At 40.4% G+C, this 15,566-nt stretch overlaps 1 protein-coding gene across 50 annotated transcripts in view; it reads right to left on the bottom strand.

The window, feature by feature from the left end:
* TTN (titin) overlaps positions 1-15,566 on the bottom strand; it is a 285,454-nt gene that overhangs the window by 164,900 nt on the left and 104,988 nt on the right. For 48 of the 50 annotated variants that reach the window (XM_083625041.1, XM_083625017.1, XM_083625016.1 and 45 more), the window contains 22 exons: positions 15,285-15,563; positions 14,522-14,809; positions 14,081-14,359; positions 13,704-13,982; positions 13,313-13,591; positions 12,058-12,345; positions 11,571-11,858; positions 10,612-10,902; positions 9,276-9,563; positions 8,511-8,606; positions 8,098-8,380; positions 6,824-7,007; positions 6,223-6,312; positions 5,843-6,110; positions 5,495-5,755; positions 4,759-4,968; positions 4,568-4,645; positions 4,421-4,447; positions 3,323-3,370; positions 3,156-3,212; positions 2,962-3,039; positions 222-461 (listed from right to left, as the gene is read on the bottom strand). In XM_083625041.1, coding sequence (XP_083481167.1) covers positions 222-461; positions 2,962-3,039; positions 3,156-3,212; positions 3,323-3,370; positions 4,421-4,447; positions 4,568-4,645; positions 4,759-4,968; positions 5,495-5,755; positions 5,843-6,110; positions 6,223-6,312; positions 6,824-7,007; positions 8,098-8,380; positions 8,511-8,606; positions 9,276-9,563; positions 10,612-10,902; positions 11,571-11,858; positions 12,058-12,345; positions 13,313-13,591; positions 13,704-13,982; positions 14,081-14,359; positions 14,522-14,809; positions 15,285-15,563 — 4,479 coding nt within the window. The remainder of the gene's footprint in view (positions 1-221; positions 462-2,961; positions 3,040-3,155; positions 3,213-3,322; positions 3,371-4,420; positions 4,448-4,567; positions 4,646-4,758; positions 4,969-5,494; positions 5,756-5,842; positions 6,111-6,222; positions 6,313-6,823; positions 7,008-8,097; positions 8,381-8,510; positions 8,607-9,275; positions 9,564-10,611; positions 10,903-11,570; positions 11,859-12,057; positions 12,346-13,312; positions 13,592-13,703; positions 13,983-14,080; positions 14,360-14,521; positions 14,810-15,284; positions 15,564-15,566) is intronic. The other 2 variants (XM_083625004.1, XM_083625045.1) reach the window with 1 other exon arrangement.

The following is a 15,566-nucleotide window of genomic DNA, read 5'->3' on the forward strand; positions in this document are numbered from 1 at the left end:
AGGTATTGGAAAATAATCATATAGTGCAGTGGTGGGGAAGCTGTGTCCCTCCAGATATCAACCTTGCCGAATGGGTATGCTGACTGGGGCTGATAGGATATGGAACACATCAACATCTCTAGATCCACAAATTCCTCAACTGTGATATAGGCAGAAAGGCAGCAAACAAACAAAAACACAGAGAAAACAGAAAGGAGAAAGTTTTAAAAAATGAAACATACCTTCTTTGCGAATTTGCTTTTCCTCATAAGTTACTTGTCTTTCTCCGTATGCCCATTCCTCTTCTCCTTCATCGTATCCTTCTTCTCGTTCATAATATTCATGCTCCTCTCCATAATCCTCTTCCCATTCTTCATATTCTTCTTTGTGAACCTCATATACTTCTTCCTTCTTCTCATAAACTGCTTCTTTCTTCTTAGCTACAGTGGTTACTTTGACTTCCTGAGGTTTCTTTGCAGGAGCTAATAAATAATAATAATAAAATAATAATAATAATAATACAAAGCCCAATAAGGTTGATATGGGTATTTGCAGTTTTCAGAATAATCATTCCATACATGCATTATTGTGCTTTGAAATTGTACAAATGAAGTTTCTTGTCGTGTAGTTTCAATGCCATGTCATTCTCAAAGCAACAGCAGCAGGTTGTCCTAAGGTAGATGGATTTATTAGAGCTTACGAATGGATAGATGAATTAAATGAAAGCTTTCTGCTCAGTGAAATCTAGGGATAGATGAATCTGTCAATGACTGTTTCTCTCAGCTTCTTGTTTTTCCCAGTCTTAAATTCAGTTCTCTTTATGCAACATTTATTTATTTTTTAAATTCCTCATGAAAATCCACCAACATTTTTCCATGCAGTTTTGACCAATGCACATATTTTTGCAAGTATTTCCCCCTAATATAATGAAATGTTTTGATGATTTGATGCATTTTTATGTGCAGTTGCCCCTAGTATACAATTTTTTTGTTGGAGAACTACATCACAAAATTTGAAGGAGTGTGAATTTCAAAGGAGAGCTGCATTTCAGTTTGGCTATTGGATCAAAAAGTGTGAACTAGTTAGTTTGTCATTAAAACGGAAACAAAATTGAATGTCTCCTCCATCCCTATGAAATACAATTCTGCATGGAAGTGTCCATTGATATAAGAAAAGGAGAGGAGGTTTTTTTTTTTCTGAACCCTCTCCTCCATTTTCTGCTGCAGCCCCTTGTGTCCCCAGAAAACCAGTTCAAGAGGTTTCACTCTGGAACAGTGTGGAAGGTTAGGGTAATAATGAAACTAATGAAAAAACTGCCTCCTAATCTCTTGTGCTAGCACACACCTCCACTAGATCAAAAGCTATTCTGCTTTAATTCTACCCACTGTCTTTTCAAAGTCCTTTTAATAAACTATCAGTATTTCAGTGGGTATTCTAGTCAACTGATAGTTAAATCCCCTGGCTTATCTGTAGCAAGCTCCTGAAGTAAACGTTGAAGAAAGAGTTCAAATTAGTATTATCTGTAAAATCCTGTAAAGGGATTCATAGGATGACCTTTGCATGAATAATGATGTTAGGATGACTGAAGGGAAAATGAAGAATGACAGCGCCACATTTTAAATGGCCAAAGCAACAAAAGAGGGAGAGTGGATGCCATTCTCCCCATAAAATATTATTTTCTTAGTATGTGCATTTCAGTATTTGATTCTTTACCTTCTGTTGGAATAATTTCCTGTACTTTAGGAACTGGGACTAGGGCCGAAGATGGGGGTTCTGGTTCCTTTACCACTTCTGAAACATTTACAGATATGTGTGATAAGCGGCTTGATTGAGCATCATGAGCTAGCCTTTGGATTTAATTTCACCTGGTCTCGTTAACATCAGTTAGCTGAAACTGGACTGAGATCTTCGCTTTGTATTGTTAAGATGCATGGCATTCTCATTAACATTTAAAGACAAATGGGAGAGAAACAAATCTCGGGAACAAATATTGCTAATTAAGTCTTTTGTCAAATTCAGCAGCGACAACCCAACTGAGGCTGCAATCACACACACAAGACCTAATAATAGCCTCCTGAATCAGGCTAATGGCCCATCTAATCCAAAATCCTGTTCTCACAGTGGCCAACCAGATGCCTGAGGGAAACCAGGGAGCAGAACATTAGCACAAGAGCAATTCTCCTCTCCTGTGGCTCCCAGCAACGAGTTTTCGGAAGCATTGCTTCCTCCAACTGTGGTAGAAGTGGAGTAGGGAAGTCATGGCTAGTAGCCACTGGCAGTCTTCCCCTCCATTAATTTGCCTAATACTCTTTTAAAGCCATCCACAGCTAGGGAGGAATTCAATGTCATGCGAGGACAACTGTTCCACCAGGGGAAACATTTTGACTTGCCAGACAGAATGACCCCCCTCTCTTCCCACTGTTCTGAGGATTGTCTTGATTCCCCCCTCCCCCCAAACCAGTTTCATGGGGGAGGGGGGGACACAGGGAGAGGGGAAGCCCCATTGTGCAAGTGGAAGTCCCCGTGCAGGTCTTCCACTGACAGGACTCATGAGTGGAATCCTGCCCTTACAATGCAGTCCTAACCAGGTACACTCCAGTGTAAGCCCTATTGAATTCTTACTCCCAGATAAGTGAGGGCAGATTGTAGACTGTAAGTCCCATTGGCTGAATAGAAATCTGAGTAGACATGCATATGGCTGCTCTGTGACCTAAGCTGGAGCTGTGTCTTAATAAGCAAATAGTACTGGACCCCATTGCATGAACAGAGCCTACACATGCTTGCAGATATAGAAGATGTTCCTGAACTTATGCATTTGTAGTAACGTGTGAAAACTCCTAAAGTTTTTAGAAGGAGAGGAACATGGTCCCTCCCCCTTTCCTTTGCTGTGATTATGCCTTAATCTACTCTGGTTAACATATGTTCCTTATAAATCAATTTTATAGTACTGTATTTGAATCAACACTTCTGGTATGATAGTACCTTTAGGAGGGGCAACCTCTTCTGGAGCTTTTGGAACCACCTTTTTGGTGACTTTCTGCACGGTTGTCTTTTTAACGACTAAAACAAGTACAAAATAAATAAAGCCATTAGCCACCCAAAATGAACCCAGCAGCAAGTGAAAGTGCATGTGAAGATCTGCTTTTCTGAGCATGTATGCAACAGAATTGTAATACCTTTTTCCTTTTTCTTCTCTTCTGGCATAAGAAGGAAGAGAGGAAGAGCAGGAGTTTCTGATAAACGCAAGGGAAAATTCAATCAATGAACATTCATATGGCACACAAGTTCTAAACCACCTGCTCTCCCACCCTTAACCGCGGAATCTTTTGTATATAAGGTTTACCTTCAGCTGGAACTTCAACAGGAACTGCAACTCTAGCATCTGGGATATCTGGAGAACCAAATGTGCAGGGAAAGGGACCATCAGATTAATCTGGTTGCATCCCATATACGAATAAGAAACTCATTCTAGGAGTGTGGATCCTTACACAGCTTAAGTGACACCACACATACACACACGGGAGGTACCGAAAGCTTTGGAAATCTCTTAAGGCAGGTATGGGGAAACTTTGGCCCTCCTGATGTTGCTGAACAACAACTCTCACTGGCCATGCTTGTTGAGCAACTTCTGGAGGGCCAAAGGTTCCCATCTGTCATGAAGTTTGCAGAAGCGCAAAAACTTATTTCCAAAGCAGGGGAACCAAGCACAGCACAATAAGGAATGAAAAGGGGCCACAGCATGCTAGCTGACTTTTCTGGGGGAGGGGGGAGAGAAATTAAAAACCAGGAGGAAAAGAATAGTGTGTCCTGGAATGGAATGGACTGTCCTGGTTCAGTTAGAAGATGACTCTTAAGTCATTTGCCCTTATGAAAAAGCCATTCTAAATATTCCATTTGGCTTAGATCCAGATGTTTCACCCACTGACAGGAGCATCCTGCTAGTGGGAGCAGAACTCCGGCGGAAGGAAAGGCGATGCCTTTTGCCAATTCCGCCTTCCCTCTGCAGTCCCTTGCACCCTCTGAAAATCTGTTCCAGGGGGTTAGGAGGCCTTCAAAAATGGCAGAAAGGATGAGGTATTTTCAGGATAGAAGGGTGGCTTTCATTTGCAAGCAACTAAGTTTGGCTCCAACCCTTTAATTGTCCTACTTGGAACACACAAGAACAAATAGCCTATGCTCACTGAAACTAACTTTAATATGAAGGCTGCAGGCTTATGTGCATGTACCAGGGGATTTTCAGCCCCACCCCCATCCAGAAACATCCAGAGGCCATTGCTGAAAATCTGGGGAGGCTCCACAGTAGCATCCAACCCAGAGGGGTAGGGGCTTCTGGTGGAAGGGGAAATGTACAGGCAGAGAACCTCATCATGTGTGGGCACTCTGGTGTTTCAAAAACAAAAATAAAACTTGAGACAAACGCATCCATGCTTTTTTTCTTTACCTGGGGGCTTCACTTCCAGTTTAATTTCTGCAAGAGAAGAAAGTAGATTTGCATTTGAAATTATTTCCACTTCGCGGACATCATTTCCACCCTTCCATCTTACGTCCTGTGTTGGGTTTTTTTAAGATGAAGAAAGCATTTACTAACCTTTAGTAGTCAGATAAAGTTCAGCAGTGCTTCTTGCTTCACCTCTTGGCTCAAGACGAGCAATGACAGAATACACCCCTGAAATCACAAGGGCAATTTGTTATGTGACATCATTTTTGTCAGCAACGGGGGGGGGGACACGGGGGACGGGGGACAACAGCAAGGGAAGGAAGCAAATAGTGTAACATTACCTTCATCATCTGCAGTAACGTTGTGGATAGTCATATAATGGCAACGGCCTTCACTTCTGAAACTGTACTTTTGACTCTCCCTGAGTTCAACTTTGCCTTTATACCATGTGACGACTGCATCATCAAAGGATACCTCGCACTCAAAGGTTGCAGATTGGTATTCGCTCACCACTATGTTCTGAATGGTCTTTGTAAACTGGATGGGTTCAGCTGTTTTTGGAAACAATTTTTTAAAAATGTAACCATTATTCCTTTACACAATTAATTTTTTTTTCATCCTTACATGAAGCTTTGCATACATACACGACTCCACCCAAAAACAAAGAAAGTTATACAAAGAACTGAGCATTCGGCATTCCATGACAGCGAGTTCATATACTGGAAGTAGACCCAAAACTTAAGATAGTTGGCACAGTGCTGTGCCAGAAGCAAGAGAAGCCAGGTAACAATGGAAAGGGCTGCGATCATCGTAAAAACCACAGCATAAAAGTGCCAAATGGTGAAATGGGGTGGAAAAATCCCTCCCATTGTAAAGTCAAGCTACAAGAATGTTCAAAGAGAAATAAGCTGAGATAACAATGAGTACAATGACAGCATGACTGATATCTTGGGCGATGGGGGAAGAAGTATAGCAGAATTTTCTTCAAACAGAGGATTTCCCAGCATTGTCTTTTCTGTCTTATTTGTCAAGATTACCCCCAAACTTGCTTATTCTTACATAAAGATATATACAAACCTTCAATGGTTAGGTCAGCAGTTGTTTCTAGATGGTCAAACCTGCAGGTATAGCGCCCCTGGTCTTCTGTTCGCACATCCTTAATAATGAGCCTGTGCATCTTCTCTGAGACTTCAGCTGAATATCTACCTCCTATCTTAAGAGCCTTTCCATTTCTGAACCACTGGGATTTTGCATTTGGAACAGAAAACTGGCAGACGAAAGAGCATGTAAAGCCTTCCTTGAGTGAAGTGTCGCGCAGATGCCGTTCAATTGCTGGTTCTGTTAGCAAGTTCAAGTACATATTTTAGAAAATGCCAAGCAAAACCAAAGCTTAAGTTTGTGTTAAACAGGAAATTTTGCACTTACCAATCACAGTAAGCTTAGCGCTGGCAATATGTGGCCCACAGACCACTCTGTAATTTCCTTGATCTCCAAGTTGACAATTCCTGATTTTAAGTATGTGTCGGTCGCCTTCAATTCTTATTTCATACTTGTTGTTGGAGTCCAGTTTTTCCGTGCCTTTGTACCAGGAAAGTTTGATTTCTGGATAGTTAATTTTAATCTCACACTCAAACACGGCATCTTCATCTGTTACTACAGTCAGATCTTCAATATCTCTGATCAGAGTGACGGGCTGAAAAACATTTTTTCATATGTTTGACTGTTTCAGAGCACAGCCTATGCTATGTATTAGCTACAGTTGTCAGCACACATAATTAAATTTTGTAATATATGGCAATAACTACCTCTGTCTGTGTAAGTCTTTGCTGAATAAATGATACCAGTTCATCAAACTCTTGTTCTTCCCTTCTGGATCTCTGTGTTACTTCAATCTCCTGTTGGAACAAAAACCATGGTTTAAAATGGTAGAAAACCTTCATGCTTTTAGCTGTTCCCCTTTGCCACAACTTTATGAAAATGAAGCAGTTCTGTATATTCAATGCAGATCTAACTTCCTTTACATGCAGGACAGCTCAACTCCAATCCTTCCAAAATGCTTAAGGTTACCCAAAGAGAACCCAGTAAAAACTATCAGAAGCACATCTTTTCTTCTCTGCTGTCCCTAAACAATGCCTCTTAGTCTATACACCTCATGTGATGAGGTATGATTGACATCTTTTGGAGAACAACACTGAGTAGGGTTTGCTGTGAAGATGCCATGAATAAACTACCCCCAAATGTGAACCTTCATGACATCAGAAGCAACAGCTAAGTTCCAAAATAGAATATAAATCTCTGTAATTGGTTAACTGCATAGCTGGAATATTGAACACACTTATTTAAGCAATAATAGCACAACACATTTCAAAAAATTACTCTGAAGCAAATGTATATGCTGGTATTTACCAGTCTATGAGTTTCTTCTTCCTGGCTTTGTTTCAGCAGCTCAAAGGCTTGGAGGAGACCTCGGAAATCGGTAATTCCATACATACGTGCATATTTTTCATATTCTTTAGGATCTACATTTTTCAGAAGTTCCATTATATCAATGGCCTTTTCTTCCTCATCTTCCTTCCTTTTAGTTGGGGTCCTACAGAAATGGCAGAATTTTTGGTGTTGTTCATAAAATATGCTCTCTGTGTTGAATGGTTCAATGTTCTGAATTGCTAAATTGCTAAAGCTATTTTTGGTCATCTGCATACTATCCCTTGCTTTTTCCTGTAAGACTAGTTGCAGTCGTTAACAGTCGTCAACAGGTTTACCATACCCATTGAGTCAATCACCCATCTCCTACTACCCTTCTGAGAAAATCCCCACCTCACCCTCCCACTATATATTAGGGTCTGGTGACTTCTGTTTCAGTGTATCTGAAGACGTGTGCATGCACAAGAAAGCTTGTACCCAGAACAAACTTAGTTGGTCTCTAAGGTGCTACTGGACAATGTTTTAATTTTTTTATTTATTTTGACTGTGTCAGACCATCATGGCTACCTACCTGAATCTAGAATCCTTTTTCAACTCAGCCAAGCTTATCTCTGTATGCACAATGCATAGGTTTGCACTTAGTTAACTTTTCAGATAATTTACATTCCTTTATGTAACATGCCATGGAGAATCATAAATTACTTCTTGACAAGTTTCTCTTAATGATTTTTCTGACCAGGAAAAAGAACTTTACATTCATGCCCTTAAAACAGCATGTCTGATATATCCCCATAGGTCTGCTGTCATGTTGTGGGGTATCTCATTCATATACAACTGGATATGGATTAAATCATACTCTCTGAAATCAGTGGGACTTGTTAGTCATGATTAAGCACAACCTAAACCATAATGTTTGATTTTCTAAAACTGATGGCTGTTGTCCTCAGCATTAGAGAGTGGATCAAATTGTGGTTTCAGACTTTAATTAATACAACATTCTGTTAGTCCCTAGTGCTGAGAAGGCTGCAAAAGGCTACATAACATCTACTACATGTTTACCACACTGAAGTTTGAGTGTCATGATCAGGAATAGACCGATAGACTTCAAGAAGCATGTTTAGTTAGAAATAAGTCCTGCTGATTCCAGTGGAACACGGCTGCTATTAAGAGTGTTTAGGGTTGCAGCCTGAGTTATATTTGTGGTTCAGATGCTGCCTCACCTTCAGATTAAAACTTAGAGCAATTCTGGTACTTACTTCTTTAGTTTTGCTCTAAGATCACCTTCTATCACTTCTTGTTTCTTCTCCTCAACCTGTAGGTTGACGTTGCTGTCAATTTCACCGTGTTGATTGAAAGCCACACATCTGTAATGCCCAGAATCAGTTTTTGTTGTATCCTTTATTTCCAGCTTGGCTTCATCTCCTCTTTGCTGGATGCTAATGCGACCTCCTTGGTTGAGTTGCCTCCATTTTCCCTTCATCCATTTAACATTGGGGATGGGATCGCCACCTACTTTGGCAATAAATGTTGCAACGCTCTCTGATGAAGAAGAAAAGAAATGAAATGTGGTAAAGAAAATATCTGTCCCTGGCCAGGGGAAAACAGCAGTCAACATATGCCAAATTCAAGTATTATGAAAGATGGCTATTTTTTTTAAAGCTTGGCTTACTTTCGATGACAGTGATGCTTTGAGGCTCCGAGACGAAGTAAAGCTTGCCATCAGTTGGTGCTTTCTTAGCTGCTGCTGGTGCAGCTGCTGCTTTTTCTGAAAAAGCACATTGAGGGAATTAAGTGGTGGAGCAGAAAGGGACTACACTAAAACCAAACAACAACAACAACTCATGCCATAGATGAGACCATTGACTAAATGCACAAAATACTACCCAGCTTATGTATTGGGGTCCTTTTGTTTGATTTAATTTTATACCCCCGCACAAGTCATGTATAAAATACAGGATACCAAGGAACAACTAGCTCAGGGTATTGAAGCAAATGCATTTTGGGTGGCAATACTATGAAATAATGCATGTGAATATGCAAGTCGTAGTGTGATATGCAGTCATGTGCCCAGGAAAAATAAGCAGTTTTGACCTGCTAATTTATAGGTGAAGCTGCTCCTATCTACTGTAACAGGGAGATACAGTGGTACCTCGAGTTACATACGCTTCAGGTTACAGACTCCGCTAACCCAGAAATAGTACCTCAGGTTAAGAACTTTGCTTCAGGATGAGGACAGAAATCGTGCTCCGGCTGTGCAGCGGCAGCAGGAGGCCCCATTAGCTAAAGTGGTGCTTCAGGTTAAGAACAGTTTCAGGTTAAGAACGGACCTCCGGAACGAATTAAGTACTTAACCTGAGGTACCGCTGTACTGAATAGACTGGTACCGTAATTTTGAGTTACTGTTTCATCACCTAAGCATTAAGTTTCACTGTACCTTTAATTGTCACTTTTGACTTGCAAGAGTCAGTTCCAGCTGCATTTGAAGCTTTGCATATATACTCGCCAGAATCAGTCTTAGTAACTGCCTGGACTTCCAAAACAGCGGATCCATTAGCAAAGCTCAAGCTGCATTTATCAGATGATCTTAGCTCTTTCCCAGCTTTTAGCCACTGGATTCTGATGGGCTGCGATCCCTTGACATGGCAACTGAGCTGCAAGATTTTACCTTCTTCTATTGTTGCCGGTTTAAGAGGTTGATCAAATACTGGTGGTTTTTTGGGCTCTGTAATGCCATTCGGAGGTACAAAATAATGAAGCAAGAGAAGAAAAGATGTTAAGAATTTCTCTTCCATAACAAGATACAGATCTGGGTTTGAATAAGATTATGCAGCGGATGCTGATGAATCCATTCCATTTTCCCAGTACAGTATTTATATGGTAGAAGTAGTACAAAAAGAATGGAGGTGTGAAGTATGCATACGTTAAGGTAGCACATAAAGCTGTTATTTTGCAAAGAGAAAGGAATATGAAAGCATTGAATTAGCTGCAAAATATGCATTATCGCCTTTTATGTTAGCAGCCCAAAATTTGATGATTTCACACCAATCTACCAAAGATGTACAAGCTAGAAAGGTTGGAACAATATATTACACAATTGGTTGCAATCCTTCACCTTCGATACCTTCAATGTGATATTGTTAAGGGGAAAAAAAATTTCAAAGAGTCCTTACATGGATAGCAGTTCCATGTAAGAAAAAGCAGGCACTCAATATATTGCTTATCTGATCAGACTCTCACAAATGCAGCTATATCTTCAAGTGTTGGGAAGCATTAAACACTTTCTAACTTTTGAAGCAGTCCTTAATGGATTTATTTGAAAAACATTTTTTTAATGGATGAAATTTTTATGCACTGTTAACAGTAAGTATGAGCACTAATTATTTATATTAAAAACTGATGAAAAGATAACTTTTTCAGAAGGCTTAGCATTTACAGAAAAACATCTGGAAGATGTCTTTTTCAAACTATTTTTGCCTCTTCAAGCATGCATAAAGCGGCATTATTAAAGAGTTTAGTAAACAGCAGAGCATTTTTAATAAGAGAAATGTCAAGTAATGAACAGCTTCAGAAGAATTGCCTACTATTTTCCTAATCTTACAGTTTAACTCCTGCAAGTCCTATGAATAAATAAGGTGGGACTGGATTTTATCACCCAGTGTAGAAAAGTAATTGCAATTAATGAGTATTCTAGCGCAATTAGACAATCAGAAAACACCAAAAGCTTATGAGCTTAAGAAGAAAAATAAATACCATAGAGGCTTTCAACTGACCTTTAATAACCACAGAAGAAGTACAGAGTGCACTCCCAGCCTCATTGGACACTTTGCAGGTATATAAACCTGCATCAGCTTGTCCTGAATTCTTAATTTCAAGGAGAAGAGTGTTGTTCTTGAATGATATTTCGCAATTAGGGCTTTCATAAATCTCCTGGTTATTCTTGTACCAGGCAACAGTCAAAGGCTGGGAGCCAGAAACACGGCCCTCAAGTTTAAATGTGTTCCCTTCTGTCTCTTCTACAGTTTCTGACAGCTTTTTGGTGAAGGAAGGTGGAGTCTGTCGTTCTGTCAGAAAGGAAGAAAAATCTTTGTCACCCTCCGAACAACTGTCTTCTATTCTCCTGGATTTCCCCGTTTACTGTCAGTGGCTCACATCCAGCAGAACAAACTTGCACTTGCATGATGAGACTTCCCATTCTTCTCGGTTTCCCCCGAAGACCAAGTGCTCCCACAAATCTGCTCCAGAGGATTGAGTGCCCCCCAAGAACATATTTGTGGGAGTTCATGGGACTGCATGGGGAAGGAGAGGAAGGGGAAGTCCCAATGGACAAATGGAAATCCGCTCACATGCCACGGACTACCACCCAAACACTCTTCAATGCGTATTTTCAGTTTCCTCCAGTATGTCTTGTCAAAATACAGATGTTGTGATGTTTTCCAAAGCATCACTTTGTCATTGTAGCTTGAACTCTGAGACCTCCTAGGCGAGTGGAAGGCACTCATACAAGGGGTCTCCAGAGTTTGTTGATTCCAATGCCAGGTACAGCCACCTCCTGCACTGCATAACACACTATTACAGGTCATCCTCTGAAATTCAAATGTGACTTTTTGGAAGATGCAGGGAGAAGTAAACAAAAACAAAACCCTTCCCACATGTGAAAATCTGCTCACTGTTCTTTAGAGAGAAGCCAATATGATATAATGGAAGCTGGTACAGATTAAGCACCCAGTACCTTTAATATTAAGTTGAGCTGTGCAAGAGTCCTTTCCAACTTCGTTGCTAGCATGACACGTATATTTCCCAGAATCCCCTTTGCCAACTTTCAGAATTGTCAAATGGGCTATATTTTCCACATAGCTGATCTGGTAGTTCCCTCCAGTTCGCAGTTCTCGGTTATCCTTTGACCAAGTAACCTTTATTGGGCGTGTTCCAGAAATGTGGCATTCAAAGTCAGCACCATCACCAGCAACGGCGTCAACAGGTGCAATTGGGATGTCAAAGAACGGAGGAGTCTTCCCTTCTAAAGATTGGAAGAAGTAAAAATAAGGTGTAACTTTGCACATGTTAATCCAGATGAGTTACGTTGTTAAGAAAGAAACACATGGTAATTGCAGGAAGAGGCCCAAGTCACAGCATATTCATCATTTAGGATAGGCACGTAAGTGGGGAAACATCCCATTGATGACATCAAAGAAAAGTACATTTGACACTTGACAAACCTGTAAGGATGAGTTTGGCACTAGAAGAAGCAGTTCCAATAGCATTGGAAGCTGTGCAAGTATATTGTCCGGCAAGACTCATGTCAGTTTGTGAGATCTGCAGAGTTGCAACGTTGTTTAAGTATGACGTTTGCACATTATAGCCATCTCTTATTTGTGCGCCATCTTTATACCAGGTTACTTCAATGGGTTCGGAACCAGTAATGCCACAATCAAATGTAATTGGTAATCCAACAGTTTCGTGAATATCTCTTAATTTCCGGGAAAATGAAGGAGGAAGTTTAAGCTCTGCAAGGGAACAAATATTGTACATTGGAGTGTTGTTGACTAAATGTTTCAGTTGTTGTACTATATTTCCACTGCTTAAGATTTTTTCATAGAGATAAATAGTATGCACATTTGTAGCAACATATGTCCCCAATCTAGCTAAAGGCAGTGATGACTAAATCCCATTGAAATAAGTGAGAATTAGCTTAATTGGCTGCTAAAGTTGAATGGGAGTCATTGTCTTTTTTTCAAACATTACTGATAAATAGTGAATGGCGTAGAAGATGGAATTCATTTTTAAAGATTAGCCGATGTTTGATTATTCACTATTAGCAAGAACAGAAAGATTGAATCCTGTGGGCAGGAATGAAGTTACGGCATAGAGAAGTTCTAGTCAGGTCCATGACACAGATGGTTCTATAGTGAAGCATCATAACTTGTTTATATTAAATCTATGGAAACTTTCTGTTGAGGAATAAAGAACAGGTAGAAACATGGGGATCTTGGGCAGATATATTCTGCACCATGCCATTGATGCACTAATAGTGCAATAGTGATGGATTTAAACTGTCCACACATTATTCCATATTATTACCTGCCATGCCATGCTTCTCCAGTGTGTTACCCCCTCACTGATAACCTGGAGAGACACTCTTGCACCACAGCACTGCAAAAGTGGGACAAAACCCCTACGCTACATGAAACGTGTGGCATGAAAAGTTACAGGATTTTAGCAGGACCCATGGGATGTGCATGGATTGGAAAGAAGCAGCATGTCCACTGTCAAAACTTTGTAGGCACAAGCAGTTTTGAAAGCCAGATCACTGCTGCAACACCATCATGAGCACACACCACCATGAAGGCACAAGAATAAGGAAGTCCGGGGTCACGGCATAGAATACATTTCCTGTTCTGACGCACGGGCACATTTTAAAAGAGCAATAAATCATTGTCTCTGGGGCTTTCAAAAGCATATTGCCATATTCACCTTGAACAGTCAGTAGTGCTGAACAGGAAGCTTCTCCAATACTATTTTCTGCTTTGCAAATATACTCTCCACCATCGTTGCTACCCAGCTGAGTGAACACCAGCGTGGCAACTTGGTTTTTAAAGTGCATTTTAGAGGTAGCAGTTGCTCTCAGTTTGGTGTCTCCTTTGTACCACGACACAGTGATTTCTGGTGTGCCCGCAATTTGGCACTGCAGTGATGCAGAATCCCCTACTGTCACCTGAGTAGGTTCCAAGCTTCTGACAAAATAAGGTGGTTCTAGAGAAGAAGCACACAGACTCAGTTACAAAACCAGCCAGACCCTTCCACATGTCACAACAACCATAAAGTTAATGAAAAGGGGCGGTCACTTTTAAAACAATCTACAAACCTAGTATTGAGACCGTAGACTGTGAATTATCTTGTCCTGAGTCATTTTCTATATGGCAAGAATACAGCCCAGCATCGTCCAGTTTGCTACTAGAGATCTCAAGTATGGCAGATGTTTCAGTAGTGGTGATACTGTATTTTTCTGACTGTGCTATATTTATAGCATTTTTCCTCCAGGACACTGCAATAGGAGGTGTCCCAGTGTATGTACATTCCAGGATTAATTGCTTTCCTTTCTCAACATTGAAGTCATTCAGTTTCTTCACAAATTTCGCTGGTTCTATCAGAAATAACATGAGAGCAAAAGTTTAAGATAATTGCCTGAGATTTGGGATTTTGTTCCAGTGTAAACAAAGGAAGCCGAAACAAAGAACAAACCTTTTACAAAGAGTTGGGTTGTGCAAGAGATTTTGCCAGCTTCGTTACTAACAATGCAAGTATAGTCTCCGCTTTGGGCTGGGAGTACATCAAACAGCTCCAGTTCAGCCACTGATTCTTCCAGAGAGATGTTACATCTATGTCCTGGGGATAGTTCAACACTACCCCTAAACCATTTCACATCAAGGGGAAGGCTTCCTTTAATGATACTTGTGAAAGTTATATTTGCCCCAGATAAAACTTGCAGAGGTTCTGGTTTCTTCACAAAAGATGGAGGTTCTAGACATACATAACAAGAGGTTAATGAAACATAGTTATGGTTGAAAGGCAAGCAGCTGCATTTACAAAAGATATAAAGAATATAAGGAACATGTGGTTTTTTTAAAAAAAACCAACCCCTGATATCCTGTTCTTATTATCTACCTAAGTTTCAGTATTTACCTCTGACAATGAAATATGCATCACATTCATCAGATCCAGCTACATTAGTTGCCGTGCAAATGTAATTTCCAGCATCTGACTCTTGAACAGCATTCACTCTTAAAGAGCAAGTGTTATCTGTAAGAGTTGCTTGATACTTTTCTCCACTAGTGATCTCTTCTCCATCATGGAACCAAAAAACAGAAATGGGAGGTGACCCAATTACTTTGCACTCAAGTACAGCAGATGAACCCAAGAGCCCATGTGTTTCCTTCAGCTTCTTTGTGAATGAAGGTGGTATAATGCGATCTGTGGAGCACAAAGCAAAGATAGAAACATTATGGCATGTTAAGTTTAGTTTAAAAAAGTAATAGATTCCCAAGGGCTTAACAATAATTAAACTATTTATTGGCATAAGAAGTTTGAGATGGATCTTGAAAGCAGGCATATGCACTCTCTTCATTTTAGAGGCATGTCCATGGCTTCTCCTTGTCTCCACATCCGGTATTGTGGGTCCAATTATGTGGAACTCTCTCCTAGCCAACATTAGAGCAGCCCACTCTCTGTTCAACATCAGGTGCTTTTTGAAGACCTTCTTATTTCAGTAGGCATTTTAAGGAAGCTTTCCATCTTTAATCATTCACTTAAATTTATTTTATCCGCTGTCTGGTTTGATCGTACAGCACTTGGAAATTTCAGTGGTTAAGCAGTATAGGAAATCACTGAATTAGATAAGTCCATATATCAAGATGCAGATGGGATATTCTCAAGACATTCAACTAACCTGAAACTTGGACTGATGCTTTGCAACTGCTTTGGCCTACATTGTTTTTCACCTCAAACGTATATTCTCCACTGTCCTCTACTCCTGTATTCAGAATCTTAAGCCCAGCTACTTTGTTGAAGAAAGTGATTTTGTATTTGTGGTCAGAAGAGAGCTCGTGTCCGTTCTTGAACCACCGAGCAGTCAGCTCTGGTGTCCCAGCTACTGTACACTCCAAAGTACAAGAATCTCCAGTTGTGACTTTCATTGGTCCTGGTTTCTCCACTATAGATGCTGGCTCTG

The sequence above is a fragment of the Podarcis filfolensis genome, assembly GCF_964270895.1.
Source record: "Podarcis filfolensis genome assembly, chromosome: 1".
Lineage (NCBI taxonomy): Eukaryota > Metazoa > Chordata > Lepidosauria > Squamata > Lacertidae > Podarcis > Podarcis filfolensis.